Raw genomic sequence first — 17550 nt, 5'->3', positions numbered from 1 at the left:
TCAATCTCTGGGAAAGGCAGGGTTCGGCCCAGCTCAAGGTTACGTCCTTCTGCTGCCTGGCCCCAGGCCAGTAGTCGTGAGAGCGAGCTAGACACAATAACAAGTATGACAAACACGGGATCACTTCCCTGCAGACCCAGGCGAGTGTGCAGGCAGCACTGGGAAGGGATCAGCAGAACAGGGCTAATGGTAGGGCTAAAGCATGTCAAAGTAATTAAACAGATTTTTTTTTTTTGCCGGGTATTCTTCCAAAAAAGGGAACCTCCTACCTCTGCACAACTGGGCTTTGGTGGGCAAAAGTTCTGCCCCGTCAGTAATTCTGTTGCTCGGTAGGATGTGGTGAATTTGGTGATTTTGCAGAGCCTGGGCACAGGCTGCTTTAATTGGCTTAAAGAGATGAAAGGGGTGGCTGGGGCTTCTGCTCAGCCCTCAGGCAGCCAAAGCTGGTGATGGCTGTTCTCCTGCTCCCATCCTCAAGCCCAGGCAGGATTTGTCTTTTGGATGCATTGGCTTAATGCAATAGTTGGTCCTTGGTAAGAGGTAAGAGCAAAATCAGGTCAGCAAGTCAGTATAGCGGCATGTATTATTGAAGGTCACTATAAAATAGCCTTTATCTTGCTGAAAACACAGGGAAGATGAAGCAGATCTGAACGTCTGCAGACATGGCCAGAGTCATTTATTGGTGGCTGCTTGTCACTCACTGCTCAGCCTGCTGCTACTCTGCCAGGGAGAATGGCCTTGCTGGGGGTTCGGGTCGTTGTAGATTTTGCTCTGAGATTTCCTTCCAAGCTGTATTAGACTGCCACTTCGGTGTCAACCTCACTCGAGCTGTGGGGTGGTTTCTCACCCGGCTCCTGTAGCAGCCGCCTGCCTCAGCCATGCACGAGTTGTGCACCGTCCTCCTCCGGCTACAGGAGAGGTGTTGAAATGTTGGCCGTCGGCCATGGCACCAGCGCTCACACGCAGCAGCAGTGACGCGGTGTGGGGGCACTGGCTCTGCGGCAGCCCCCGGCCAGCCCTGCCAGCCCGCCCTGCCAGTCGCACGCTGTGAGCTTTGCTTTTGGCAAACGTGCAGAAAGGTGGAGGGAGAAGACAGCAGTGGGTGGTCAGATAGCCCAGTCCCATACCCACCTGCCGGCTGGCCAGTGGGGCCAGGAGACTGCACACGTCTGGAAAATACAAACATCTTCTGCAGAGAAGTGCAGAAGAAACTGCTTTTCTGATGGTTCAATGCATTTTTGTCTTTAATTGCTCCTTGCTTTCCTGCCTCTCCTCCCCTGCTAAGGGGAGCCGGGAGCCAGTGGGTGGCGGTGGCCCAGCACACAGCAGTGACACACCGAGCCAGAGAGCTCGTGGGCCTGGGAGCGCCATGGCTTCGCAGCTGGGAAATGGGGGACGTGACACATCCAGGTTGACAGGAGAAGCTGTGCCAGAGCCAGGCCTGGTCTTCTGAGCCCTGCTTTAGTGTCTGAGCCTCACAGCGCTGCCGAGGGTTACACCTTTGGGGTAAGGTCCTGGCAGGTCTTCAGCGGGCACCTGCAGCCGTGCCACCGCACCCAGACACCCTGAGGAGACAGCACGTGCCCTCGGTTAAGCAGAGGAGAGGCTGGGCCAGGGCCGTCAATCCATGGCCAGCGTGTGGGGAGCCGCTGCGACCCGCAGGGCAGTCCCACCTCATTTGCTCCTTGAAAGTGTTTTCAGACCGGTGGGTCAATCAATCAGTTCAAGACCCTGGTGAAGTCAGTCTGGCTGCACCACAGGCCAAACCCTCTGGAGCCGTGGCTCCCGCGGGTGTAGCACCGTCTCACACGTTTCCCACCATCACGCTGCTGTGAAGGAGCCGCTCCAGCTGGTGCGTGGGGTTTGAACCCAGAGTCGCAGCCATGCACGCTTGGCACGTCTGTCCCCCTTGTCTGCGAGCAACTCGGTGCCACCTGGACGTGATTCAAGCTGCTGCAGCACCGTCGCGCTGTGGAGCAGCCCCAGGTGTGACACCTCGGACTCCAGTAGCAGAAACCTGGCAATGCACGGGGTCGGCTTGCCTGCCAGTGACCCGGCGCCGTGCTGGGACCCAGGTAGAGCAGGGTTAATGCCAGCAAAGTGTCCCTGTGCAACAGCCTTTTTATCTGATGCGATCCAGCGCATTTCCTGGTGGAGTGGTTTGCGTCCGGTAGTTAAGGCTGCTTGGCAGCGGAGCAGAGAGGAAGGCTGGAAGTAAACACAGGCGCTCTTGGATCAGTAGCTGGGAAAAGCAGTGAGAAGCTGCATGGGATTGCCGTCTCCCAAACCTCCTCGTTTCCTTGCCTCGCAGACAAACGGCTTCCTGCCGGGGACAGCACACACTGCGAGGCACTGCAGCAGCACTGTCCCAGCCCGCTCCCCCTGGCACAGCACAGCATGGCTTGGCTCGGCTCAGCTGCCAGCCCGGGCTGCGGCAGGCGCTCAGCCTCTCGTGGGGATGTCGTATACATCAGGGACGTGAAGTGGTGTTGAACTTTGTGAGGTTTGTGTACCTGACTCCACGAGAGCCCACAGAAAATCCTGGGCTGTATTAACTTAAAGTATTGATCTGTCTTGGATCAAGAGTATTGATCCGCACTGGAGCAGCAACATCCACGTCCATCACGCCAGGGACGGGAGACCTGCTACGCTGAACACTTGCCATCAAGTCTTCATGTTCAGGCTATTTCACCTTGGGTGTGCAGTTGCTCCCAGTGTGGGGATGGCTGGGGGATTTTGGCTGCTAAAGTCTGAATTTCTAAGCTTTCACCCTTCTGCTTTGAACCAGCCGCTGGTTTGAGCATGTCCTGGGGTTTCCTAGAATGAACGAAAGAAACGTGTCTCGAGATCCCTGCCTCTCTGGGGTCGGGTAGGAAGACGTCATCACTTTGAGCAGCTCAGGGCTGAGTCATTAAAGAGGACTTGACTCTCCCACAGCTAACTGGGCAGTGAGAGCACGACCCCGTCCCTAGAGCCGGTCGTGAACAGCAGCAGATGAGCTGCTCAGGTAGAGATGTCAGTGTTTGGTTTGGGTAGACGATGGCGCGGTCATGCTACTGTGGACTCACCAGCGGTCACCTCACCTCTTCAAGCTTTTCCTCTTTTCTAATTCCCAACAAAAACCAGTGCTTTTTGTGGCTTCTCCTTGGATTTGGGCAAATGTAAATGTACAAACTCCAAGGTTGACAGGCGATCAAAGATTTTCTTCCAGATATGAGACAGCTACAGAAATGTCAAACATAGAGTAAGGACTGGGAGGTTGCTTGAGTCCACTCTTGAAACAAATATATCCCTATGCTAAGCTGTACTATAAAGGCAATTTTGCTTTAATGCTACAAAAATATTTGTAAGTCAATATCTAGCCCTTCCCTTGAGCTGCCTCAAGACACTTAAGACTCTGCTGAATACGTCAGTCAGGAAGGTTTCCCAAATAATGAAACCATTCACCTGTTCCTGCTGTTCTTTGTCCTGTACGCTTGAAAAAAGAGGGGAAAGGGAAGAATAAAGATAGAAAGTTTGAGGCTCTTCTTAATGTCTCTGGCTTAGATGATGTATCTAGTGTTTGGCTACAGAAATAAATAATCCATCATGTGGAGCCGTAGCTGCAGCTTGGGATCTGAACGTTGCTCTGCACTTCACGCCTGTCTGTGCAGAGAAGCAAACAGCCACCCGGGCTAATTCACCAGAAGTACCCTTAGTTTCTCATGGAGGCATGGAATAAAAAGGAGCCTATTTCCTCAGCCTGAGCTTCCCACTGTAAGGTCAATAATCGCAAAATGCGCCAGACTGGAGGGTACTGGGATCCCAGTCGCAGCATTTTCCATGTCACGGGCTTGTTCTGAAGCCTCTCTGTAGCTGTGAATGGAAATCGATAATGACTTCACTGGTTTGCAATGCAGTCGCTGCCGGCCATGCGAATGGCAGCCTTTATCCTGGCGGTGAGTTTGCCTTAGATTCCCACTGGGGCCTCATTTGAATTTCATGTCTCGGTGCAGAAGGGCAGTTGGCTGATTCCATGTTCCCACTGTCTCAGCTCTTCTCAGCTCTTTATATCCATGGACTTTCCTGGATTTTCCATAGAAGTAGAGTCCAACCTGGCACTTTCCCTTTTCCTACATGCCATTTCTTTTTTGGCCAACCACTAGATGTGTGAACAACCAGTTCACAGTTTTGTGTGAATGTGCTGGCAGCCTGGAGATGAAGGTGCTGTGCTCGCCGGAGCTGTTGCAGGGCACTTGCAGGTACCACAGGCCATCCTGATGGACACCAACACCAACCATTGATGTCACACAGAGACCCTGGCACTTGAGCCATCAAGACTGTTTGAAAACCCATGTCCACACGGCTGCTGAGCTGAGCACGCTCTCTCCAGTTATCACTCGAAGAAGGATGGGCGCATTTTTGCTGTCAGGCAGAAGTCCAGCAAGGCCACGTCAAGCTCTTTGCTAACCCCCATGGGATGTAAGATTTGGGCTTTGCTGGTGGTGCAGCATCCCTAGGAAGGGGGTGGATTCCTCATCACATGAGATTTTTTGAGCCAAGATCAGATGCATCTTGCTCTGTCACAGCTTACCAGCTGGATGCTGGTGCCTCTTGCCCTGCTCTGATCTGTGCCGAGCAGGATCTGTTCAGCTTGTTACTGATCCCCGGTTCTTCAGTCAGGCTGGAGGGTGTGTGCAAGAAGCCTTTGCTCAAACATGAAAAACAAGAGCCACTAGTAGAAAAGCTTTTTGTCCTTAAATGTCAAGGCTTCTGTGTTTACTTAGAGTGAAAGGCTCTGCTTCTCCAACAGATGCGCGGTGCTGTGTTACGGAGAGAGTTTCCCCTCAGTTCAGCACCATGGCAGGAGTGTTTGGAGGAACCAGTATGACCCAGATGTGCCCGTGTGTCTCCCAGGTGAGAGGCAGCCGCAGGACACTGGGGCTGAGGGAGCAGCATCCCTTTCAGACTGAAACGGGGTGCGCAGCATCCTTGTGTTTCAGAGGAAAATTCAGGCCATTCCCTGTGTTCCTGCTCTGGTTTGGATGTCAAGGATTACAGCCGTACCCTCTGGTTTCTCAGCAAACCCAAACCCAAGCCTGAGCCTTGCTCGAGTCTGTCTCTGACTTCCTACCACTCCCACTTCTTCCTCCGAGGCCCGTGTAGTCCCAACCAAGTGGATGTTCACAGGAGATCTTGCCAGGCTCATGGAGCAAAATAAAATATTTTGAGACTTAGGTTTTTCATGAGCACGTTCCCTGAATCTGTTCATGAGAGGAGCCAAGTCCCCGCGCCGAACAGCCTCCTCCTTGTTGCAACACGCACACGCCTGCCTTCAGATTTGCATGTCTGAATCCTTACTCACACCTCGGTCAGGCACAGCACCGCGTGTCTGCCTGGGAACTGGAAGGGGGACAATGGAGCTTACGCTTCAGGGGAGCGATGTGAGATTGTGTACCTGCCTTCGTGGGTGAAGGGGGGATGCTGCGCTTCCTTTGGTGGGAATATGAGTGTCGAAGCCTCTTTCAGCCCGTGCGCTCGGGTTGCTGCCTTGCCATGGATTCCTGTCTATGTGCATCGGTGCTGGAATAGCCTCTTGGCTGGAAAATAGTTCTTGACAGGAGCAGTCAGGAGAGCTGGAAGCCTCCCATGGCAGTGCCAGGGGAACCCGCAGCGCTTTAAGCCTCTGCCACTCCTTTCACGCAGTTCGTGCCCCTGTTCATGGGAGCTGGGGCTCGGGAAGGTCCAAGACAACAGAGCTGTGGATGAGCGGCAGCAGCCAGCGCCCCGGCCAGTTGGTCTCTAAGTGTTTGCAACAGGGATTGACCTTTCCTTCTCGGCTGAGTGCTGTGCACCAGCTTGGGGTGCAGTAACCTCTGGTGCGGCTCTAGCACCAGCCCTTGGAGGGTCTCAAGCCACTTTCTTGCCACTAGTTAATGAGCTTTCTCTATGCCCTTGAAAGACAACCAGAGTCCTGTAGCTGCTGGTAGAGCTAGGGAAACTGAGGTACGTGAAGGTAAAGTGACAGCTCTGTGCCCTGTGAGGTGCCAGGGGCACTGTATGTGTCTCTTGGCTGCCCTTAGCTGTTAGACCCAAGTTGTTTAGTCAGTGTGTAACTTTTACTGCTTTGTGTAAACAAACATCACCGTGACTATAATATGTCATCAGACTCCGGTTATTCCCTGAACTTGTGTCTGACTTCTCCTGAGGAATCTAATTCTGTTTTTCTACCCAACATGGACATAGCCCAAAGGCCCTGGGACTTTGCAAATGGAAGGATTTCACTGCCTACAAGATGCAGAGTGAGGTTTCGGGTCCATCTGTGAAGTCAAACCAGGAAGGAATGTTATTAGGGAGCAGCCTCCATGCAAACACCCCAGGTCCCTCCACTGCTTTGGGGGTTCTGCTTGGATTTCTCCATCCAAGAGCCCTTCCTGGGATCCCTCAGCATCTTGCAGAGGAGGAGGATGTTGCTCTGACTCCTGGTCCCATAAAGCATGGAGGGTGCACGGCCACCCACACCCTGTTTAACTCTTTTGCTGCTGGGTGTGGAGTTCTGCATTAAGCTTACCGTGTTTGCCAAGCGCAGTGTTGCATGAGCTGGAGTCTGAGCAGTGTTTGGGTTTCTTCCTCCGTTAAGGTAGTGAAGGGAAACGTATGGAGAGGAAGGGATGTCTCCCGAGCACGCACAGAGGCGAGGGCAGACGGCTATTAAATATGGCTGTTAAATTCTCTCGCTGGAGAATGTCCCTCCGATGCCGTTTCCCTGTTGCAGGATCACAGCTGTAGTGCAGATGTGCAGAGCAGATGTGCAGCAGAGACCCTTGCGCTGTGAGTGGCCAGTGATTAATGGACACTGGACTTGTTGGTCTGGATGAGCCCTTCCAGCCTGGTTCCTGCTGGTTCAGCCTGCGCCGCTATGCCCGTAAAGCACTGCCCTGCTCAGAGAAACCGCAGACACGGGCCGGTAGCACGGCGAGAGGCCGGTGTGAGGCCAGCAGCCTGAGAGGGGAGCGAACAAGGCAGTTGTCCACTGAGGGCTGGCAGGAGCCAGCGCAGCGCTGAGCAACCATGGGCAACCCTACTTGAACAGAAGGAGATGGTCAGTGTGGTCTGTCCTCATGCTCACAGCCTCACCCTGGCATCTCGGGCACCCACGGGATGTGTGCCCTCTGATGGGGACAAGCCCTTAGGAAGTGAGGCCCCTCCAGCTCTGCATCTCACTGCCCTGCTCCTGGCCACAGTGAGGGTTTGCAAACTCTCCCACAGCCCGACACCCCCTTCCCCAGTGGCTGTAGATCCCGAGGGGCCACCAGGAGCCTCACATGGAGGTGTCCCCCAGTCCTGCCATGAGCAGAGAGGTTGTCGTGGGGGGCAGGGTGTGGAGAACCAGCTTTCTGGCTTCACTGACTTTGTAAATAGAAGGAAGTAGGAGAGACTTGAAATCTCTGATTATCTTCCAAGGGGACTCCCATCCCCTCCAAGGCATGTCTCAACTTCCCAGCCAAGGCTGGAGCCGTTCCAAGAGCTGCAATGTTTCTCCTCGTCCTCTTTTGAAGCACTTTCCTTTGCTTCTCTCCAGTACAAAACCTTCTCAGGTAGCGAAGCCTCGAGCCCTGGTGCACAAACAGCCTGTGGCCGGAGCACGCAGCCGACTAACAGGCTCCCATTTCTCTTCCCACCGGAGGGGAGAACTGTTCCAGGAAAGGTGCTCCAGAGGAGTGACTTTATGCAGAACTACAGGTTTGGAGTCCTGCTCCTGGGGGGTTTGCTCTCTGCTCGGGGAACCACGGGTATCCACGAGCTGGGTGTGTGGGTAGAACCCTCTGGCAGCGCTGCCGCTGCGCAGCAAGCCTTTGTTGGTGACCGGGGCACTCTTCCTCCAGCAAGGCGTGCTAGCGCAGAGCTATTTCCCAGGGCAAGTTCCTAGGGTTTCCCTCCTCCCACCTACCTCTTTCCTCCAATTTTGTGGATATTTGTGGGTTTGCACTAAAAGCACTCTGTGCTGCACAGCTCAGCAGAGCCTCAGCCTGCTTTGGAGAGCGGCTGAAAGGAAAGATCTAAAATTAATAATGGCCATTATCAAGTTCTGTTTGATTCCAAGCATCCGCCCCGGCCCCTGGAGCTGCACCGGACCAGCTGGGGTGGACACAAGCACCTGCCCAAGCTGCTCCTCTGACAGCCAGGTACAGGCTCTGCAGTGGGCATGGAGAGCTTTAGCTAAAATGGGCACGTTTTGAGCATCATCGTTCCCTCTGGCAGTACATCTCTGCCCACCCGCCGGGTCCGAGGTAGGATTAACCTCTCCTGCGAAGGCTCCCACTCCCCTGGCCCAACACAAACAGGATGGCCCACGGCCTTGCAGCCAGGAAGGCTGTGAGTCACCAGGGCTCCCTCCTGCTGAAAAAAGCCCTGCCCGTTTCCCGTGGCAGTGAGGCAGGGTCTCAAGGATCTGCGGGGACAAGGAACAGGCTGTGGGGCTGGTGGGTGGGAGGAAGAGATGCTGCCAAGGGAGATCAGGGAGTCCACAGGCAATAGAGAAAAGACCAGTACTAAAAGGCAATTTTTGCAATTTTTGTAAAGCAAGCAAGTCCAAAAGTAAGGCAGAATCCAACCTTGTCAAGGTTATTAAAGGAAATAGCAAAAGATGGGTTGCACAACTCTTGGAAACTGTCCAGCCATATAAATGAAAGGGGAAGCAGGAAAGAAGAAGTGAGGCTGGTATGTGCTGAGGATGGGACAGAGATGAAGGATAATCTACTTATAGTCTGGAAGAAACAAAATGAAAACTTTGCTTGGGTTTTTGGTAGTGATGGGGATGCTGGCTGAGGGGAGAGAGGCAGGATGATGGGTGGCAGCGTATGGGAATGGGAAATGCCACAACCAACACAGGAGCAGCAGCCAAGGATCTTTGAGCATGCAAACAGGTAGGACCAGCTAGTGTCTCCTCCAGAACGAGGAGAAGGGCTGGCACAAAGCTGAAGTCACGGAAGAAGGGTTTGTAATAAATCTGTCAAACCACAGGGGTTGGATGGTTTGGCTGGAGAACAGCAAATAGAGGTCTATTTATTGGGGCAGGGAGAATGTGTTCTTGGCACATAGGAGTCTATTAGTCTGACTCTATTAGTATGCAAAGCTTTAGAATAAACATTAAAATAGAGAATAATTAAGAACATGGAAAATGGATAAGATGAGATACGGATTTTCTGAAAGTAAATGATGCCAGAGTAGATAAAGAACCTGATCTTCTTGACAAAGCAGACGGGATATATCCAAGTTGTCTGTACTTCAGTAAAGGAGAAATATTAAATCAATTGGAAGAGGAAGGTGCTGGGCTGCGAGGTGTGTGCTAGATGGGTTTCTCAAAAATTGGTCTTAGAAATTATGTTGTTTCACATTTTTAATGGTCTCGGCACAAAACATAGAAATTGCTAATGAAATTTGGTAATTACCCATAATTGGGAATCATCATCAAAACAAAGGAGTTGGGGGAAATTACGCACAAAGAACTGGATGCCCTTCAGGATAGGAAAACAAGGAATGAGATGAAACGACGGAGTCAAGGAATCACGCACAGAAGGATGTGCAGCTTGGACTTCTGCTCTGGTGCGGAGCCGACTGTCACCTGGAGCCCGGCAAACTCCAACAGTGCAAAAGGCCCCGGTGCACGAGTCAGCCCTTGAGTCACTGGAAAAGGGCAGAGGAAAGGGGAGGGGAAGAAGCACTGCCTGTTCTGCATGATGCATAGTTGGATTTGGAGCCCATTGCGGTATGATGTTGTAGTAACCAAGTATGTGGTGCAGAGATCCCACTTTTGGTTGTGGGATGTTGTGACAGGGCCGTCTGCGTCCCTTGATGTGCTGAGCATGTTTGTTCTTGAAACATGGGGAGGATTCACTCTTCATGCCCTGCTCTCCTTTCCGTCTCGCAGGATGTGATTTCATGGGATGGCCTGACTAACTTCAACACGCCACTGCTGCCAGAGGGAGAAGGTCCCACTCCACCCACCTCTTCTTGGTGCATTCTGCTGAGCTCGAGCAGCCGCTGAGGCTCCTCTGACCAGCCAGGAAGCCAGTTCAGTGCACTGCAATGGCAGAAAACAAACCTGCCCAAAAAATGGAGGGGGCATTTCCATGTTTGCAAGGTGAATGTCTCCTGCGTGATCTGACCTTGTGCCAGGAGCAGTCCAGGGGTGGGAGCAGGCACTGAGAAGGGGCTCAGGGAAGGGGGGCTCCTGAGATGTCCCCTCTTGGCAGTAGGGAGTCTGAAGCTGGCTCCACTGTACCGTGAAACCGTCCCGTGAGCATCAGCACCCAGTGAGCGTCCGAGGCAGGTTCCTGGGCTAGAAGGGTCTTTGCCCTGTTCGGGTAACCCCTGTGTGATTCTGGTCCCCGACTGATGAATTCACGTGGGGCTGCAGGGAAATCTGTAGGCAGATGAGGGAAATGAAGATGCTGCCATACAAGAGGAGACCTAGAAGAGCCTGGAGTGGTGGGCTGAGGAGAGGGGCTGGCTGCGAGGGTCTCTCCCTGCTCTCGCTGGCTGCGAGGGGTGACGTGCACATGGGAGGGAGGAGAGGTGAGCAGCTCAGACGCAGCAGTGCCTGGGAACAGAGGAGCAAAGTGCCGTGAGTGAAGCCAGGCTGGAAATTAGAACGAGGCTCCGAATCCCCCTGAGAGCAGGTTTCCACCCCTTGTCCCAGTGTGAAAAAACCCTGACTCCATTCCTGCCGGGACTAGAGGACATGGCACTGCAGGAGCAAAGCGCACCCTCAGTAACGCAGCGAGTCCCTTCCCATCCCCACGTTCCAGACTCCTCGTGTGTGTGATCTCCCGTAATCGTGGTCTGACTGTGCAGAAGACGTTTGCAGTTTTTCTTTTGCCTTTGGCAGTTAACGAAGGGGCACATGCTTCTGATCCCGTGGTTGCAGCCGTCCATGTGTCCTTGTGCTCCTTACACGCATGTGAGCACCAGGGTTTTGTTCCCTGTGTCCTGCTGCACAATTATATCTCCTGGCTACGCAGCGCTGCAGATAGTGAGTAATACTCCAGCCTTAAAATATCCCTCCTGGCTGTTATTTCTGCAATTTGCCAAATCTATTTGCACCGTTTGCTACTCGCACTGTTTGCCAGAGTCCCCACCAGACGTTGGCACTGGCAGAGCGTGACAGAAAAAAAATGACGATTTGAGCACGGCTCTTTCTTTTTTCTAATAATCCTGTGATACGGTATTTTGTGTTGCAACACAAAGGATCACCTGAGGCGGTAGAATGGTGAGAAAATAAGCCTATTAAAATGTTCGAGCTTGCTTAACTCTTCGACAACATCAGAGGATAACTAGTAAGTTTTTAGCCAAGTCTGTGAGTCATCTTGTCCTGCACAATTGTCACAGCTCGGCTCATCTGTTCGCTGTAATTGCCGGGAGAGAGCCGCTCGCAGCAAAACAGGAGCCGTCGTGCTCAAAACAGCGAAGGACCCACAGTCGGGTTCCTGGTCAGCATTAGCAAGTCACTGAACCCCAGCACCTGAAATTTGAAAAAAAAAAGATAAACCCTTTGAATAGCTGAGATGGGAAGCCATCAGGAAACAAAGCTGATGATTCTTCCGTGTACGCAAAGCTTTTGAAAAAAATTATTATTATTTTATGTAAATAAAAGGAGCTATCAGCACTATTTGGATCATCTCCTATCTCAGGTACTGGCATAAAGCCTCCAGCCTTCCCTTGTAAAACGCTGGGAAAGTGGCCCATTCATTGCCAGCCACTGTCAAGTGTTTTTTCAATCTGCTCCTGATTAAGCAGCGTGGTATCAAGGGGATAATTGCTCGTTGGAATTGATCCCAGAAGAAAATCATTCAGTTCTTTCTTATCAGGTCCTTTCTCGCAGGGCGAGATACCCACAAGACTTATCTCCCTCTTCAGTGCTGGCCTCTAATTACTATTTAAACAGCTCATTAGAAGACCTTCATTAGAGTGTAATAGTTGAAGCTGGAAGTAAATGCAGGCTGATGCCGCGGTGAAGCGCTGCCCTCCCACGCGCAGGCTGGGCACCCACGGCTGCCCCGCGGGGTGTCGGAGCAGGAGCTCGCACTCGTCTCCCCTGCGGCCGCACCAGCGGGAGCATCTGGCGGAGAAACGGGGCCGCGGTGCGACGCAGCACACACCAAACCTGGGGATGTCGCTCGTCCTGGTGCCAACCTGCCTGTTCTGGTTGCGTCCCGGTGTGGCTCCAGCCCGGGCTGGAAGCCTACCAGGAGCTGAGCTCCACGCTCAGCCCATTTCCATGCCTAGCGCAGGATTTCAACAGCTGTGAGGCATTGCAAAGTTATGATTACAGCCTAGAGAAAATTAGAGACCATGGCAATCCCATTTTAAAGCAAAAAAAAAAAAATTGCATACATGAGAAATGTTTTTATATGAATTTATTTGCTGGTGAAATGTTCACGAGTGTGGGCCTGAAGTCTTCTCTGTGTCTCCAGAGCGCGGTCAGCATTAGCACAGATTTCCCCCCTAAACGTGCCGCAGTCCTGGCCAGGCTGGGTCTTATTTCTCTGGCTGTAAAACATGTTGGGGAAGGAACGGACACGCAGGCTCTGTACCTCCCTGTGCCCTGGCTCCCTGACAGTTTCAGCCCCAGAGGAGTCGCTTGTTGGCATTAATCTTTCACTGGGTTTTTCAGCAGGAAAACCACAAATGTTTAATAAAAATCATTGCAAAAAGCGTGCCAGGCAGCGCCCAGCGAAGTGTGTGTGTGCGCGCGCGTGTGTGTGTGCGCGCGCGCGCCCTTTGGGCTGGCGTGCGTGCTTTGCAGAAGTGGGCCCTGTAAATATTTTCTTGACATTTAGGAAGTTTAGAGAAGTGTTTATTATTTCCCTGCCAACTTGACAACCCCGGCACGAAGAAGGGAGGCGATGTGCGTGGCTCCCTTCCCTACCCTCGGCAGCACTGCCGGCCCTTCGTACGGCAAAGTGCCGCTCGCGGGTTCATGGAGGGCTTTGAGCTGGTTTCATGTAGGGAAGCGAGAAGCTGCAGCTGGTGGGGGGTCGAGGTGCTCCTCCCTTCCTTCTGCTGTCGCGATTTGGGGTGACAAGGTTATTGTACCCCCAATTTGTTCAGCCCCGTCATTGGTTGTGGAGCTGCTTGTGGAGGGTCCTGCCCTGGGGAGCAGGTGGGGCGCAGGGGACACTTTTTGGGCACGCTGGTCTGGCCTCTGTCTAACAGTGGGGAACCCCTGTCCTAGCTGGGGGTGGCTTCGAAGCCCAACGCAGAGCCACGGGCGTCAGCTGTTGCCGGCACCAGGAGCTTTACAAGCTCGTGAGTCCTTGCGCCTTAAAGAATCCCTCTGCGCTCAGAAACACCCTTGGTTTTTGCTTCCACTCCATGAATCTTGCGGAGTTACTGAAAACTCTGAAATATATAACTCTTCCAGACACGGCAACGTGACTGCTGACCCCCGTCACTCCAGCACCCCGTGGTGTACAGTCCGTGGGCAGCCGGGGCGGTGCGGAGGGCTGCGGCGCTGAGTCAGCTGGTTCAAGAAGCAGCCAGCTGCAGACGTAGCTGCGGCCCTCCCAAAGGCCTCGTTTGGGAAGTGTGGGGTGATTCGCGTGGGGCCCGCATGTTGCTCCGTCCGGGTCACTCTGTCCTGCGGCATGCATTGGCACCTTCGCAGGAACGAGAAATGGAGCTGCAGGAGCTGTGGGGATCTGTCCGCTGGCGTACCATGGTGACCAGTGTGCGCTGAGCGCCACCGCCATGGGACCAGCTCGCTGAGGAGTTGAGGGAAGGTCGAGACAGCTCTGCAAGTGTGGGTTTAAGAGCTGTTCTCAGCTCAGTGAGGAATTTACACGGTTAGCAGTTTCTGGTCCAGCTTAAACGGAGTGATTCTGCTTTGGGGGTCCTTTGAGGTTGTGAGTGAAAAGCTGGATGTGACCCAATACTGAAATGTTGTCAGCATCCGTTACCACTCACCTTGGTTCTCAGGAAGCTCATTTGGGAATGGCCGTCTCTGGCTGGGATGCACACATCCCTGCTCGCCCTCAGCTCCCGTTTCTGTAGCCACGGCACCCAGCTCTCAGCAGCTGTGCTGTGCGAGGCTGGCGGGATGCCGGCCGTACCTGCTGCAGGCTCTGCACAGGCTTAATGAGCTCAGAGCTCATTGAGCGCCAGCTTAGGTGCATCTCCCTTCCTGCGGTCACCCTTCTAACCGCGGTGTAGATAAGTTCTCTGCGTCTTTCAGGTCCGTCCCTTTTAGGCACAGTCCAGCGAGTGTATTAATGATGGAAACTCTTGTGGGGCTGACAGTTTTGTTAAACTCTCGATTCTGTATATTTTGAGTCTCAATATTTTATTTCTTTTAATCAGAGTGGCCCGTGCTGGGCTGTTGGGCGCTGTTGGGCTGATGGAGAGGAGTTCCTGGCCATCACAGCAGGGTGCAAAGCATCGCATCTGGGCACCTGGCGGCTTTTTCTCTTTCCTCTCTTCTGCTCACTAGTTTTTCATTCTCATTCCTTGCAGTTTCTTTTTCTCTCAGTCTTTTTTTCGGTGCCTCCTAAACAGACTCAGGCATCATCCGTACTGTGAGTTTCTGTATTTGACTGGCAGGTTTGGTATCTGAATAGATCGACAGCTAAGATGTTGCACTAGATGTGCATTGAAAAGAATAGACAGTTGCAGAAGCTAAAAATGATATCAAATAATTCAGGAATTAAATGAAGAACCTCTGTTTCATGAAGACCCAGCGTCAGAGCGACTCCTTCATGCCACAGCAAAGGGTGGAGAAGGATCCTGGTGGACCCGGGGAGGTGTGAACATGGTTGTTCATCGGGTATGCAACAAAGGAGCTGAGTGCGACTGCTCTGCATTGCCCAACGGTGTCAACTCCCGTAGCTCCTGCTGAGAAAGCCAAGTTGAAAAATATCCCATGCGTGACACGTGCCTGTATGAATAGTTTTTGAGGGAAGGACCTTTCCGTCCCACACCGGTCCCTGGGACCTGGTGCCGTTCACGTGAGCTCAGCTACTTCCAGTGCCTGGAGCCTTTTGGGAGGAGGCAGGAGTCAGCTGGGTGGGAGGGAAAGGAGAGAACCAAGACTTCCTAAAGCTGCAGGGGCTGCGGGGAACTGGGAATCACCGCTGGTGTTTTCAAAGGTGCACACGAGACACAGCCATTCATCAGTAAACCTGTCAGCTGAGAGTCATGAATTCACTGGACTGCAGCAAAAAATAGCTGGGGTTTTCATTAGGTGCTGCCTTTCTCTGGATTGGAACGGAAGCTCGTCTGAAGCAGGCGGTTTTATGTACTAGCCAATTTTCTGACATGTGAACACCAACATTTTGTACCTCCTGCTGCGCTGAGGCAGTTGGTGCTGCTGGACACTGCTGTCCGCGAGGGGAAATCCACTGAAACGTGGCCCCCACGGACATCTTCCAGGAGCACGTCCCTGGGGACCGGGCACGGGGAGCCGCATTCCCTCTGGGTTTGTCAGACAAAGAACCTCAGTGCATTTATCAGGCTTAAGCTTAGGGAAATGGCGTGCTCTCTCCAGGGAAGGTGGCGGTTGGATTAAGAGGAGATATCAGGCTCCAGTGTCTGGGAGGCTCATCCAAAAGTGTCCCCCCAGCCCGGGCCGGTGCCCGTCAGCGCTCGTGGGGTGTCCAGCAGCAGGAGCATGGCTGAGACGCCTGCGCCAAAGGCAGGGCAGCTGCTGCGTGAGCGGCCGTGGGGGCTGACCGGAAAGCTTCCTCTCAAATGTGTTTTCTACACGAAGCAGGCTTCTCGCCCGGACACTGGCCCTCACAGCCTTGTTCTGTAAAAATACAGGTTTGGTTAAGAAGGATGCGCCCCACTCCCAACCAATGCAAGCAAACGACAGAATGCTTTTGAATGTTTTTAATCAAAAGCAATTTCATGAGAAATATTTTTTAAAATCAAAAAGGTTTTAGCAGAAAGAATAATTTCTGCATTGTCAAAGTACAAAACCGTAATATCTCCATTATCAAGCAACATATTGCTGTAGAACCAAGGAAAGACTGCAGCAAGCATCCCGAGTTCCTCTGTTGCCGTATTTGTTCGGAAATCTCTTCCCAGGTACATTTCTTCCAAGGGCTTTTCCCATATACCTATATACGCATGTATATATTCTGTTATAGATAACATGTATATAATATATGCATACAAATGTATATATTCTGTATATATAATAACTTCTGTTAACAAAGTGAGGCTAATTGCGTGCCCGCAGCATCGCGAGGCAGCAGCAGCAGCTCAGCCCTGTGGCTCTTTCTCTCCCGTTGAACTTTTCTCTGTTATTCTTGGGGAAGCTGAGCGGGGTCAAGCCCAGGCAGGGAAATGAGGTCTGGGGCTATGGAAAACTCGGACCCCAGAGCCACCTCCTATTATATAGATATAAATGGAATGGAAAATTATTTCGAATAAAAGTGCACTGCCCTCTGAGAAATGTTCTCACAGAACCGCCTCTGAGAGCGCCTTAACTCTTTATAAGAGCACAGCGCTTTGCGGCGGGGGGGACCTCAGGGCAGTGGTGACAGTGAACGCAGCATGCCACAGCCAGGGACGTGCCAGAACCAGGGACGTGCCACAGCCAGGGACGTGCCAGCGTGGCTGCTGCCGAGAGCGCGGGACTGAGCGCCGCGGCCAAGCCGTCCGTGCTGCTTTCCAAGAGCAGCACAGGAGGGTGATTCCCTGTCGCTTCACTCTCCCTTCGTGCCAATGATGAATCTGCATCCGTGAGCTGACCAGATCCGTGTCCCCAGGAAGGAAACAGGACTCGTCTCCGGTTTTCTCCCTCTCCGCAGGGCCGCGTGGAGCAGTGTGAGGACAGCTTGGTCCGCAGAGTACGACCCCCGCATCCCCATCTGCATCCAAATGGGTCTGAATTTTTAACAACATCTTAATTAGGAGTGTGGTGCTGGGCTTGCACAGCAAGGCACAAACCAGGGCCGCATGCCAGCCGTCTTCTCTCTGTTCCCAGTTCAACACCAGTCCATTTGCTTCCCTCTGCACGTGAGAGTGAAGTGTTCATCCTCACGGACAAAAATAGAGCCCTCCTCTCCCGGATGCTCGTATGGCGGGGCGAGGAGGTGCGGCGTGAGTGGTGGATATGCAACAGGGGACAATAGCCAGGGGTGGGAACAAAGCCAATGTGACACAGCAGTGCCCGGGCGCTGGACACCCCTTCTCCTTTGTCCCTTGTCACTGCCAGCCCTGTCACCTCCCTGTCCGTTCGCAACAAGGCTTCGCAAGAGAATGAAGAGCCAGGGAGTGGGGGAGCCCAGGGGAGGAAGGGGAGGAGGTGCAGGGAGATGGGCGACGGGGCTGCACCCACGACGAGGCGTGACAGCTCTCCTGGAAGCGGGGCTGAGGATGGGGTTTGCAAGCCGAGTGCAGGTCAGAAACAAATTGCTCCAAGGGAGTCACGGTGCTCAGCTCAGTTTTCCTTCCCATCTGCAAGGCCAGACTTTCCAGCTGCCTCCCAGCACCTCCTAAAATCATTTTTCCCCATTTAGGTGCCGAAACACAGCCGCCTTGTTTGCTGGTCATAACTGCAAGACT

The 17550-nt window shown here is 53.0% G+C and overlaps 1 protein-coding gene across 26 annotated transcripts in view; it reads left to right on the top strand.

Annotated features, from left to right (window-relative positions):
* Positions 1-17550, top strand: part of EXD3 (exonuclease 3'-5' domain containing 3) — a 295827-nt gene that overhangs the window by 209798 nt on the left and 68479 nt on the right. For 2 of the 26 annotated variants that reach the window (XR_008579990.1, XM_054848370.1), the window contains one exon: positions 9911-10123. The exons of 23 other annotated variants lie outside the window; for them this stretch is intronic. Coding sequence is in view for 2 of the 3 variants with exons in the window: in XM_054848370.1 (XP_054704345.1) it covers positions 9911-10027 (117 nt within the window). In the remaining variant the exon portion in view is untranslated. Of the gene's footprint in view, positions 1-9910; positions 11651-17550 lie in introns of those variants that run through there. One more of the 26 variants, XM_054848364.1, reaches the window with a different exon arrangement.

The sequence above is a fragment of the Grus americana genome, chromosome 20, assembly GCF_028858705.1.
Source record: "Grus americana isolate bGruAme1 chromosome 20, bGruAme1.mat, whole genome shotgun sequence".
Taxonomy (NCBI): Eukaryota; Metazoa; Chordata; class Aves; order Gruiformes; family Gruidae; genus Grus; species Grus americana.
Note: the sequence above shows the minus strand (reverse complement) of the source record. Positions and strands in the feature narration are given on the sequence as shown.